General features: G+C 40.1%; 1 protein-coding gene across 1 annotated transcript in view; it reads right to left on the bottom strand.

Moving 5' to 3' along the window:
* EGFLAM (EGF like, fibronectin type III and laminin G domains) overlaps positions 1-14,023 on the bottom strand; it is a 73,539-nt gene that overhangs the window by 33,058 nt on the left and 26,458 nt on the right. Inside the window, exons 7-9 of the mRNA XM_021380795.1 lie at positions 8,113-8,279; positions 634-749; positions 80-416 (exon numbers count right to left, since the gene is read on the bottom strand). Coding sequence (XP_021236470.1) covers positions 80-416; positions 634-749; positions 8,113-8,279 — 620 coding nt within the window. The remainder of the gene's footprint in view (positions 1-79; positions 417-633; positions 750-8,112; positions 8,280-14,023) is intronic.

Raw genomic sequence — 14,023 nt, 5'->3', positions numbered from 1 at the left:
GGGATGCCTGTTGGGAAGCCACTGAAGAAGCACAACCCTACATACTGGCAGACAAGGAACTCGGCACGCAGAAACGAACCTTCTGTGCATGTCTCCCCTCCTTTCCCCAAGTTGCAGTGGCAGCGTGAGCCTCCTTGGTCATAGTCATTGACACAAAAGCTGTCTGCAGAACAGATGGTCTCATCACAGGAGAGATCAAAGAGGCGTGGGACAGAGGACATGCTGCCCCTTCTCATGGCCCTGGCTGTTGTCACCCTGGCCGTGGTGGAAGGTCGTGTGGTGGTGGGAGTGGAAGTGGTGGGCTCAGAAGTGGTTGTAAGGACACGTGACAGCAGCCTGGAGCTAGACCCTGGCACGACCTTGGTTTCAACCAGAAATTTTCTGTTTCCTCCTTTGATAGCAGGAAGCGGTCTGAGCTGAAGAGAAAGAAGTAAACACAAACTAGTAAAACCTAATTTGGACATGGGCATGACATGAATACTCTCCAAGACACAGATCTGAAGTAATAAATCCATTCTCACTGAAGAAGAAGAAGTATCTGAGCATGTAATACCTATCTGATGAGGTAAGACACTTTAAAACATCAAGACTTGAAAGAAAACAGAAATGTCGAAGTGGAATCTTGAAATTTACCTCTTCTATGTAAATGTCATAGTCTGAGTCATCCACATCAAATCCATCATCATCACCATTGACTGTTTCTGTGATATAACGATGTCCATAACTTCCACTTCCTAACTCTTCAGAACCTGAAAAAACACAACTGGTGTTCTCAGTTCATACATTTTTTCTCTTTATGTACAGCAGCTCACATCTTACCTTCCCTGCCTTAGAAAAGTGAAATCAGAAGCAGTTCACAGATGTTCATTCTGTACAGGAAACGCATGTGTCAGCCTGAAGATGGGACAGGTTGCACAAGTGATACATACACAATTTAAAACAAAACAAGACCTCCTTGGAGTCACTTACTGTGTTTCCTTAACAAAGCAGGAAAAGCTCCATAGTGAACTGACTTTTATCTATCATTCCTCCAGTAGAATGGCTCTGAACATTTTTCAGCATGGATCACATTTTAATAGCCATATTGGTTTTAGATCAAACCTTTTCTTTTAATAAATACTCCATCACTTGTTCACCCCACTGTCAACCAAATAACCAGAAGAGCACAGCAGGTAGGTAGGATGTTTTTGGCACACTCTGCTTTACCTGCTTCCGCTGGCTCCAACGCTCCTGAAGTTAACACTGTATTTGTACGTTTAAGCTTAAAATGCAATTTGGCACCTGGTAAAAAGGAAGGCACAGAAATACCCCATTCTTTTCATGTGTGTAATCTGCCTCTGTTTCTCCTCATAGTGCTGAGCAGCACAAAGGACTCCAAGGTGAGAAGTGCCAATTTAAGCAATAAGAAGATCCATGCAGAAAACATCTGTGTTTTTCTGCGCTTTACACAGCAAATCTGTTTAAACATTGCTTTTTAGCTATGAAAATTTACTAAAATCCATGAGGAAATACAGTAAGGGTAACTGCATCACTACTGTTCCTGGTCACTTTGATAAGGTTAAGAATATAAAACATACAGTAAGTAGTGAAACAGTGGACATCATACATCAGCTTTTCCCACAAAATATGCTGCAGCCACTTAAGAACAGCACAGATAATCCTGGCTTTGCAGAGCCTCTGTAAGGGCTGGCCACGTGTGGTTGTTTATTTTGGCAGCCCCAAGCTACCTGTACTTTACCACAGGTTAGCAGGTCCTTCCCACCACAACAGGCAGAGACACAAAGTCCTGTGGGGCCAGCAGTCTGCAGGAAGGAGACCTGACAGCCCAGAAGTGCTGGAGAACCACTTTGTGCTAGCGAGAGCTTCACTGACACATTTGAACAACCTGATGCTAAGGTGAAAGACAACAAGGCCCAAGCAGGCTTAATGGACAGCTATGAAACCGAGCATGCGTGTACCAGATAAAAGTGCATGTCCTGGCTGGCTCATTGGCCACCCCACCATATGCTCCTGGGAAGCTGCTTATCAATAGAGTTCACATGGCACATCAACAAACAGAAAAATCAGAAGCAAATGAGTAGAGGTAATGAGGCACACACATTTCCAACCAAAACAGACCAGGATAGAATACATATAAGCCTCTCCACTCTAACTTTTATACCTAATCATATGTAAATAATACAATTTAACTGTATATAAAGTTGAATTATTCAGCATGGAGTTCTATTAATGGATGTAAGCAGAGAACTGATAGCTTTATGGTTGGTGGTGAGAACTGTACAAAATACAGATAATTTTTGCTAGTGACAGTGACTGCACAGGCAGAGGATAACAACTGGAGAAACAGGCTGCACATTCACAATCTGCTCCCAACCCTGCATTCATTATGGAAAAAAAAAATAATAAAGGGTATTAGCAAAATGTGGCCACAAATTCATGTTCCTAGTACTCACTTGAATAGTTACTAAGATTAATTGCCACCTCCAGATAATTTTACTCCAGGAAGGAAGGTTGTCTACTTCTCTTCCATCCATCCATTACTGCATCAGAATCTTTTTCTTTGGCAAAAGCAATTTTCTATGACACGTATTTCTACAAAAGAATTTCAATGTGTTCAAAGAGAAACCTTATAAAAGTGACTTGCAGTTTACTGGAAATTGTACTAATGAAGCAGAGCCCATCACTAACTCAGCTGTCAGCAGATGCACCAATTTTCAGCTCACTGGAATGCTCTTCCTTTTAAGTCAGGTCTGTAATATTACTTCTTTCTCTTAGAATTATATTGCTTGTATTGTTTGTATTTCAGAACTAATTTAGTTATTCTAATGGATGAAACTGTAAATTATCTAAGAGTAACAGAAGTCATAAAACTTAGCTGGGGAATAAAAGGAAAAAATCACACATTATTGATCAATCATGTGTCAAGAAAATCAAATCTGTATTCAGACTGTAATACACAAACTCAATTTTATAATTTAGGGGGTATAATCTACAAAATAAATGCCTACTATAGTCTAAATTCTGCCACATTTTTTTCTCTTCTCATGCAAGGTTTCTGTTGGCTTAACGCATTTAGCTTCTGAAAGGATGGTAGAGATGAAGTAATACGGAGAACAAGGTATCTTTACATTCATTTGCAGGACAACATTTGGTCTTAGCTTTGCATTCCAATATGTAGACTTCCTCACATGCATAATACATGATTTTAATGCCATACTGTTTCACAAAAGCGTAACTCTCTTGAGTGGAGGCCCTTCTTCAAAGATCTTCAAGATGTGAGTTTGGCATCACCAGGAAAAGCATAAGTTCAGAAGGTGCCCTGATGTCCACAGGTCTCTTACATGGCCTAAAATTCCCTTTCTCACTCTTACAGTTCCAGCTAAGCTTCAAGTGGCACATACTACATTACTCTACCTGCCAACATGTGAGTAGTTTTGGCAACACAGGGAAGACAAAGAAGTTTGCTTCTAACTATGTCTGAATGCATACAGGTGATGAATATTCACCTAAATGACTAGACACTATCAAACACCCACTGGCTTCTTGGTTGTTTTGCTATGCCCTACATTTGGCGTTAACTGGCTGTGACATGACACTCAACACATGACATGATGCAACAAAACTACAAAGCAAGAAGAAAGCAGAGAAGCCAGCAGGGCTTGCTGTAGAGAATGCTCCATGTTAGCCCATCTCTTAAGAGCACCACATAGATTTGGTGGAGAGCTCACCTCATAATGGGTGGCAAACTGGAGATAAAAAAGCAAAGCGTTCCACTGCAAATGCCAAAAAAAAAACAACTCCAAAAATTATATGTGTGCTATATTACTTTACATCAGTGTGTCAGTGTACAAGATGAAGCCAAAGAGGGCAGGTTGAATGGAAGTGGTAACAGACTGATCTCCTTCATGCAGAGGATCTCTCAGGTCTCAGTCCAGAATATATCAGGCCATTTTTATCAGAGTATTATTCCTGCCAGGAACACAGAGTGAAGCATGGACTACTGTTTGGCAGGTCTCTTGCTTTTTGTTGCTGTTTGTATAACAGGGACAACAAATACAAATGTGGCCTTTGTAAAGCCTTTGGGGATCTATGGGAAGCAGTTTTGCAGAAAACATTCTCCATCCACTATCTCCAAGACACATCACCATTCCTTCCATCAATGTCTGGGCCCAAGGGACTGCTCTTTCCTGCCCCGAGCCTCAGCAGGCACTTCCACTCTCTGTGCAGAACACTTGTGCCAGTGCCTTTTTCAGCACGAGTCAGAGCACACAGATGCCGTCATTTGAGAGAAGCTAGGTGCTGATGGCCAGGCCCAGAGGAAGGGATGTACCCGGATTAAGCAGCCATTTCTGTCACGTTAGCCATGGAGACAAGCAAGAGGGTATTTTTAACACAAGGCACTTCCTCTGTCAGTCTGGCAAAGCCCAAGGCTGGTGACCTTCCAGGCACAGTGCAAACACCATCTGTTTCCCCAGGAGATTATGGGTATTTAAGTGATGCAGGTGAGGACACTTTGTTTGTTTGATTCTTTGGGACAGCTCATTGTTTTTGTTGTTACTAAACTTGATACGTGAAAACTTCTGTTTTCAAGGAAATTGTCCATGACATTTTGAAAGATTTGACAGAGCAAAAATCCCAACAACCATATAAGTGAAACACCTGCAATCTGTGTCTGCAATTTAGAAAGGCCAAAAAAAAAAAAAAAAAAGATTTATTACATCATTTCCTTCTTTAAAAAAACAAAAAACTAAACCAAATTACAAATGTATGAGAACCTTAGGGGGAACTTGCCCTCTCTTTCCTCCCTGGAAACGAATCAATATAATATAAATCAAACATGCAATTTTTTACTAGGTAAGTGGGCAACAGCTGATAATCAAGGCCACATGCTATACTTGCAAGGATCTTGGGAGGTCTGTCACACTAAGTGATACAGTTAGCATTCCTTCAGAGGAGTATTTTAGCAAGCAAAGCCAACCATTTCCTATGCTGACCTGAAGCAACTCAGTCGGGAGTGCTGCAAATCGAGCCACATTTCTAACAAAAATAAGAGAATTACACTTGAGAATGAGGTAAGCCCCGGCAGAAAAAATGTCCAGGTAGTGTGGACTTGGTGTCTGTGGGACTCGTTGTCTCAGCCTGTTCGGAAGAACTGCAAGAGTCTCTAAGCCATGCAACATGGACTATGGGAGGTACATTTTGCAGTAATGCTGGGAATTCACTCTTCACTTAAGATAAGCATCAGAATGTTATTAATTATTTTAAAACAAGCATAAAAATTCAGGTTATGCAAGCATAAAGCTCAACATTTTTAAATTTATACACACTAAGGATCTGAGCACCAATACTTATACAAACAAAGTACCCAGACATTGTATGGACTTCTGCCAACTAAGATAATTCACATATTTCTGAGTAATAATACCCAGGCTGTAAGAAAATAGCACCACATATCTGGGGCATGCTTTACTGCTTATGTGGGAGGACAATTATACTGAAAGTAGTAATTCCTGGGAAGGGTACCCTGAAAAGCAAAGATGCTCCAGTTTCAGACGTGCAGTCTGTCTGACACCCTTCCAGCAACCATAAGTGACTAAGAGCTCTCTGCTGGCACTTTGAGAGATTAAGGCATCTGGTGCCATCTGAGATGCGCTATGGTACTAGAGGCATCCCCAGAGGACTGCACGCGTCTGGGAGAGGTATGGGAGGCACTTGCCCTGCAGAGACAGTTGAAAACCAGCTAGTGTAATCCAGAAGACCTCAAATACACTGAATGTCTACACCTGAACAACTGAACTGAATGATTAGCTAGGCCAAAGGTAACTATTGTCCTTCTGGCTACTGGAAGGAGGAAGGTATTTTAGTCGCTGCAGATACATAAAGTAGGAATTTTCAGTGCAGAAGCTTAGCTTTCCTAGTAATATGTAAGGTACTCGTGTATCTGGTTAGCATCATACCAGTTTCACACAGACCTCATGTACTAAAGTTGAATGAGGGTTTTATTCTCAGTCACAATCCTGCTTCCTGAAAGCCATAGAATATGTTTCTAAAGGTACGTATTCTTTGTCACCTTTGAACACTGCTGCTCACCCTGAAAAAGCTGGCTTTTGTGAAGACAGAAAAATAGAGCACAGTCTTTCAGGTGTGTCTGGAAGTCTATTTGTAAAGTCAGTCCTGGAAACCAACATCAGATGGGGCAAGTAACCAGATTTGCATTCTCCGTTGTATGTGCAGGGATAGATGTAGGTGCAGCTCCTCAGGAGAAGCAGTGGCTCTGGGATGTGAAGGTCTCCTCCAATCGCTGTCAGCCCTGCAGTGCAAGAGACCAACCTCCTGGCCACCGCTTCACCCATATGCCTACCAACAAATTCATTCTGAGCCTATTCAGAGAGCTGTGCAACATCCAAGTGCAGTAATTATTCAGATCTGATCAAGACACACCTGTCAGGTTCATATCTAGTATGAACCTCTCCAGAAATCACTGTTTACACACAGTAGACGTGAATTCAACTCCAAAATTGACTGACAAAGATCCTCGTTTAAGAGTCATCTTGACCAGTCTCTGAAGTGCCTTTCCTAGAGTACTACTGTAGTAAGTACAGTACAAAGACAACTCCACCCTTACTAGCTTTGTCTTTTCTGACTAGAGAATGCAGACACTCCCATAAGTGATAAACAGGATACTGAGGAGCATGTAATCATGAGGTACAAGAAGCTGAACCTTGAGGATCCAAGGCCAAGGAATTCCAAGAGCATTACACCTTTGTGATTTTTATGAATCTTTTCTTCAGAAGTTAGATTTAGAGTTCAGCTGCCACGACAAACATCATGCAAATTGTTCAAGAGATTCAAAGTATAGCAGAGATTAAAAAAAGGATAAAATCATCTAATGGGATCAGAGAAGACAAGGGTTTTCAAGATAAGGAAGCAATCTAGAAATAAATCCTTACTGGGTTAAACTGATCACTGAATATGTGGTCCACATTTCTGCAACATGCTAATTGTGCTTACGGAGCTCAACATCCTACTTGAATATCAGCTGCTAGTATTCTACCTGTTAATTAAAAATGACTGCAGCTGAGTGTGCATGTGAGGGAAGACAAAAATCAGTCTTGTAGCTCCTTTTTATAGTTCAGTAATCTACTAAAACTGCCTGCGGGCATCTTTTTTTTCCTGGTGTTCTATCCCCTTCAGAATGCCTTCAGAACTGGGTTTTGAAGTACCAAAAACCTCCTAAATGCAGTAAGGAATTTGGCACATTAAGGATGTAGTCTAGTTAGGCCACATTCCCCACCATCATCAGCTCTGCCTCCTATATGGAGTCTGCTTTGTCACATGGGGCTGGGATGTGCTCATTTGGGATGTTCACACACTGCACTGGCTCTGTGAGGAGCAACAGCGCCTCTGAGTCAGCCCACAGAGACATGGGCACTGACAGAGGATTATACCCTGAAGAATGCCATCAGGAGATTGACCACACAGGACCTATCCTTTATTTCAGTGTGCATGGCCTGCACTGATGCACAAATGTGTGTGACAGTTCCTTCCAACCCAAGCCATTCTATGACTCTATGATTTTGAATTCATTTCCACCTAGTATTTTCCTATGTAGCTTCTGATGAAAACAGGATGCTTATCTGTTTATATCGTTATTTTTATGGTTATGAATAGTACCTGAAGAGCATTACTATTCAGAAAACAGTAAAGAAGTGGTTTGGTTTTTTAAATTACATACGCAATATATACAGTTTTTAGAACAAACAAAAAAGACAAAACAGACTTGTTTTCTCCCCATTCTTCCCATTTCTCCCCATGATATTCACTTATCAGTTCTGCATGAAGCTGGCACAAAAGTCAGTAAGCAGCAATCCAAAAATATCTGACAATGACCTTCAGAACAGAGAAATAGTGTGAGAGTGCTTCTACCTGGAGCTTTAACCTTCATTCACAGCTCAACTTTCACAGGATGCTGCAAGCACCATGGACAGGAATGAGAAGTGTCAAACCAAGGTGCCTGTGAACCCCAGCTTGGAGAGGGACTCTTTCTCCAGCTCCCCACCACAGACTGCCCTCAGTATACAGCATTAATGACAAAATGGTGGCTCTACTCACTGAATGTTCGGACAACATCGCTCGGCGTGCTGGCGGGGCTGGATCCATAGGAGTTTGCTGCTCGTATGGCAAACTGATACTTGGTATTTGGGAGAAGTCCCTTGAGCACCATCGACTCCATCTGGATCTGCTCTCTTATTACCGTCCAATTGCTGTCAAGGTCTGGTCTTCAGGGTCAAAAAAAACAAGACCATAAGCAGGTAAGGCTCGCTATATAAATTAATTGCCTTTAAACTTTCCAGGGAAATACATAAAATAAATGAGATAAAAGCTTGCAAAATCATCACTGAAATCCTTCATTCTTAAGTGGCCAGACCATGCAATCATTACTCAGTCTGTGACATGGAAAGACTGCACTACATACTGACATGAAAATAATATTCTGATTTTGTTTAGAAAGCCAAGAAGGTGGTTTATTGGATAGCTTGAAAATCAGCTTCTTTTTGTCTGTTTTTATGGATTTGGAGCTCATAGTTTTCAGAAGGAGGTACATCACCAGCGTGTCCCCGTCTCCTCTTCAGCTGCATAATGCAAATCTTTGCAATACAGGAAAAAAAATTCTGATTTATTTCTAAGAGCTGTGCTCTAATGTTGCTGAGACCTTTCAAACATATGAAAGCATTAGCAGAATGAGAATCTAACTTCTAATTTTGCAGGCAATTAGGTTAATCTACCCCACACTGGAAAATCTGGAGCCAAAGTCTTCTCCCTGGAAATGAGAAAAGAACTGAACAATAACACAGAGAACTTGGCCTTTGCAAAAATATTTTCATAGCCTTTGGGCCATGCCTAGTTAGGTCTTGATTCATACTGGAAACCAGCGGCCAATAAATGCTTGCTCTGTATGCATTGCAATCCAGCTAAAATCAGTACAACCATTCACATGGCGGTTTGTGCTCAGCACCAATGTAGGAAAACTAGAAATGCTCACATTCAGCTGCAAAGGGATACGTGAAAGGGAAGGCCTGCTTCCAAACACTTTGAGAGAACATTCTGATGCTTTCACACCATTTCTGCCCTCACTAAAGGAAGTCTCGTCAAGGAGAAAATTGATTGAAAAGGTAAATGAATGTAAACAAAATCAAAAGATAAACATTAAATCCAAGACACCCCAAATATTTAAAGACTATGAAAGTAAAATAGGGAAAGAAATGACCTTTCTGAGAAAATTTTTCTAGTGCCTGTTTCTAAGATGTCCTTGTGGTATTTATTACAGGAAATAACCTCCAACTGCTCCCTGAATCTACTGATGTTTACATAGGACTAGCTGCAAATGTCTCCGACAGCCTCCCAGTGAATATCCTAACACAAGGCAGGCATTTTGGATTTGTTTATTTGCAGCTGGAAGGAAATGCCAAAGTTAACATATGTTTTATCAGTCAATACAAGATTATTGATCACAGAGGCTTCACTTCTTTGAGCCAGCAGGTCAAGTGCACTGATAAAGCTGTAGCTCCCAGCTGCCTGACTCCTACGCAGCGGCACACAAGATGCAAATATTTTACTGTCTCAGTAAAAATAAACCTAAAATAAGATAAATGTGCAAGATGCAATGATGGCTAAACAGATTGTCCTCAGTCACCCTCCATCACCATTTCCTGGTAGACAGGAGGGCATTTATGTTGGCCTGTCATTGTTTCCCTTTTCTGAGCTTTTGATGCCCAGGCCAAAATGAAATCTTTTAAAATCTTTTCCAAATGAAAGCTGTTAACGTCGCTTCCGTCCACGTGCTCACTTTGCAGCATGTTCCCAGTTTTCCTACACACATCTTTTTTTGGCTCTCATTGCAACCCAAAGAATTCCTGCTCATTAAAAAATGGCCTTTAAGCTGCTGTGTAATGCAGCCAGCCAGCATCAGTGCCCAAATGGGAAGAACTCAAAGGAGATATTTCTCCCTACAGAGATAGAGGAGAAAATGTCACAACTCCACAAACTGCAGACTAGTCTTCGACATCACTGTCTCTCACAAGACTTCCTTCTACAGAAATGAATAACAGAGGAAATGTCTGCAAATGTGTAAGTATCTGCAGCTGAAGGAGAACTAAAAAGAGAGATTTATCACTCAAACTTTGCTATTTCTCCAGAACATTCCCTGTGTGAACAAATCGGTACAAGACAATAAAATGGCAAACAGATGGAGAGAGGAACACAATGAACTCATATGCTCAGGGCAGCCAACTCCTGTGTTTTCTAAGCTTGGAATATTTTGTTGAATTTCACTTCAACTCAACTTTTACACTAGAAGGGCTCATCTTGGTGCCACTTTCCTCATCTTCTCACAGAGATAGCTCCCCTGGACCAGCAGAGGTTTGTCTCCAGCCAGGACCTTGCAGGGCTCCTCCAGGGGATGTCTCTGTGCACGAGGCATTTTCTGCTCTGGAAGTACAGCTCTGCATCTCCACACAGAAACATGATGCAGTAAGAATCTGGCCAGTGACAGGGTTGGAGTGTTTTTAAAATAATAAATTTAAGGGTAAAGTCAATGGGACTGAACAGTTATAAACTGAGTGCAGAATTCTGCCTCAGCTGTGCCCAAAAACATTTGGATTTTTGCTCTACATTGTTGTCTGAGGAATTGTTCAGCACAGAAGGGAAATATGTGGAGAACAGTAATTTTATACTCACTTAAACTTCCTTTTAAAAATCAACTGAAAATGATTTAAGATTGAAGCACTTGCTGATAGTCAATTTTTATAAAGTTTTTGATTGCTTACTTGTACCATGTTTCTATTCATGACAAGTACCACGTTCAGCCTACAAAACGTTTTATAAGATATACCTACAAAATAAATACATACAATACATTCTTATTTGGTATGGAAAATATTCAATGTAGAAAGTAATGCACCATAAGATATTATTTTTAGTAATGATTTAGCTTTATTGTGACACTCCCTATAAATTACCCTAACCAATATACCATGTCAATTGAGGAAAAGAAAAAAATAGACAATATTCTAGCCTTATTCTTCTGTAAAATGTTACGCTGATGCTAACATAATTAAACATTTCCTTCTTAATTTCTACATCTACTATTTCTCTTTCTCCATTAATTATCTTTTCAGGAATTTAACCCTTTCAGACTGTGAGGTACAATAAAACCATAAGTATCTGTTTCATGCATTAACCAGGAAAACCGTAAAAAATATGCTTTTTGCAGGGCTTTAGGAGGAGTCTCCCCATCAGAACTATTGTTTTGGGTTCTTTGAAAATGAAAGCAACAATTGAACACCTACAACACTTGTAGTCTGGAAGTTCACAGCTGAGTTACTTAAAAATTACAATTTCTGTTGTGCTCAAAAGTATAACATTCCTGTGTTCAGCTCTTTTCTAACTGTAGGATGAAAACTTGTATATTCAAATTATTTTCACTGAGAAAGAGTCAAACTTTGCCTTACGTGTTTTGATCAAGCTTCAGTATGAGATATTCAAATATGACAGCCCAATTTATTGCAGCACGAAGGACAGACAGTTATAATACAGAATGGATTCAAGAATAGTTAGACATATGGGTATTCAGGTGAAAATACCTGATGTTTTTGAGAAAGTTATTTTCATTATCATATGAATAGAAACACAAGCTGTATTAAAGCCCAGGGTGTTCCAATACAGACTTTCGTAAGTTTCTTTGTCATAAAATATTTTTAGCATAAACCAACAGACAATTTCCACTGAGCCTGCAAGCTTCCAGCAATCCCATGAGTTGTCTCATTTTCAACATATTCTTTTATGCATTCCCTATGAACTGTGCTGATAAGAGTAAAGCCTACATTCACACTCCTGATCTTAAGCACTTAACCAAGCTGAGAGTGTGGTCTCCTTAGGATTCTCCTACAGTAGAGAACAGAGCAGAGCTTGAGTTATCCCAGCCCATCACACATCTGAAATCACCTATGGCCCTCTGCTGCCTATAGCGAACTAAAAGGTCCCCACGGAAACCATGCAAGTGCTCCAAAAAAAGCCCAAGTTCAGACCTCAAGCAGAAGGAGACAGCAGGTTATCCCTGATTCGGTGTGTGCAAACAATCCATTAAATGTCTGTGAGGTTTTGACATCCAATATCACAGTTGAGCAAATAAAAAGATTTTTCCCTCACCTCAGTCTCTCAGCATGGTTCCTATAGGGGAAAAGTAATAGAAGTTGGTCCTGAAGGGACTGAAATGATGCAAATCATGTCATAGTTTCTAGAGGTTTTGCTGCACACAAGAAAAATTACAGATTTGCATTAAGTTATTAATTTTGCAAAAAAAAAAATCAGTGTAGTATCTGAACTGTATTTCTTTAACATAAGAGGACTTAATTCTAAGTTTGTTTGCTCTGTTTTATTTTGGTTTTAGATTGGTTTGATTTCAACAGCTTTAACTTATGTTAATGTTCTATATAGTAGTTAAAACCATACGCAGCAAAAGACAATGAAGCTTAAAGTTAAATCTTTACTTCTAACTGCATTAGGGCTTATGGCTCATTGAACTTTCTCCAAATACATACTCAAGCTTCCAAGTCTAAGAGAGCATAATCCCATATTTAACAAGTATACTTTAAAACACAAACTAAACAGTGTAATCAAAACACCGCACTGTTAGCAAATTCTTTCCCAAAGTCTAAAAACAACAAAACACTGAAATTTCAGTATCTCATATGTCTTGACTTAAACAGTGAAGTCAATTTTGTGCTCTCCACCTGAACAAAACCATTTAAAGGTGTGCTTTCAACACTTCAAGTGGAAACGATGATGCCTACTTCTTCCATTTGTGGGTCCCTGGTTCTATGAAGAAGTGTAGACTCCACTTTCTGGTAAAAGAACACAGGCGACAGATGTACTGTCAGTCAGAACCCAACAAAATCCTTTTCCTGTCCACTGAATAGATGAGCATTAGGAGATGAGGAGAGAGAAATGGCCAGAAATGGAAAAACAGATATTGGAAAAACCATATGGTAATTCCACAGCAGAGTTGACATGATGGCCATAATGCATCTCCAGCCCTCATGTCCTGCATCCCAGTGCAATGAATATTGGACGGTTTCCCAATGAGTATGAGGCATTTTGATTCCAATACAAAGTACAACATAATTCCACTAGTGTGTTTTCAACTTGGGAATTCTTTGCACTGGATCACAGAATCACAGAATCATAGAATTAGCTAGGTTGGAAAAGACCTACAAGATCATCCAGTCCAACCATCCACCTAGTATCAGTATCTTCTAGATTCAACACTTAAAGCACTGAAAACCAGTGGTTTTTCCTGTTTGTTTTTTACAAAAATATTAAAAAAAAAAAAAAAGTGTGTGTTTTTCTGAGGGATTACTTTTTTACCTTTACAGCTTAGCACAGATGAAGAAACAATTCTCTCTTCTTATGCAGGAACCCCAAGTAAAACCTGTCATCACATGTTTGTTCAAAGGGTTAAACTTCCAAAGGCTGAATTTTTCACTCTCAGTAAGGATAAACAGATGGGCAAATGCATGAAAATAAATAAGATTTGAATACGAATACTAGATTCCACAAGTATATGAACAGCCGGGTACAGATACTTGTTTGTGTGTGCATATACAAACACCTGCTCCTAACCTTTTACATGCATCTTATAAAGCAACTTGCCTAGCAGCTTTTCACAGATTAGATCTATTACTACAAATTTTAATGAGTTCAACATAAAAACAAAACCAAACCAAAACAGCACAAAACACCCACAACTGAAAGAAAAGTCAACACTTCGTGGACACTTCATCAGCACTGGGATAAAACAACAAATCTGAGTCCTGCAACTCAAGACTCTAAGCAATCTTGTCAGTTAAAACAAACCTACATAATGAGTCTGCAGTCCCTGGGTTTTCCCCTGTTGCAGCCAAAGGTACATTTGCTCAGGGGGACCACTCTGCCACAAACTCTTTTCTCAGCATGATTCAAAAAA

This window comes from Numida meleagris, chromosome Z, assembly GCF_002078875.1.
Source record: "Numida meleagris isolate 19003 breed g44 Domestic line chromosome Z, NumMel1.0, whole genome shotgun sequence".
Classification (NCBI taxonomy): Eukaryota; Metazoa; Chordata; class Aves; order Galliformes; family Numididae; genus Numida; species Numida meleagris.
Note: the sequence above shows the minus strand (reverse complement) of the source record. Positions and strands in the feature narration are given on the sequence as shown.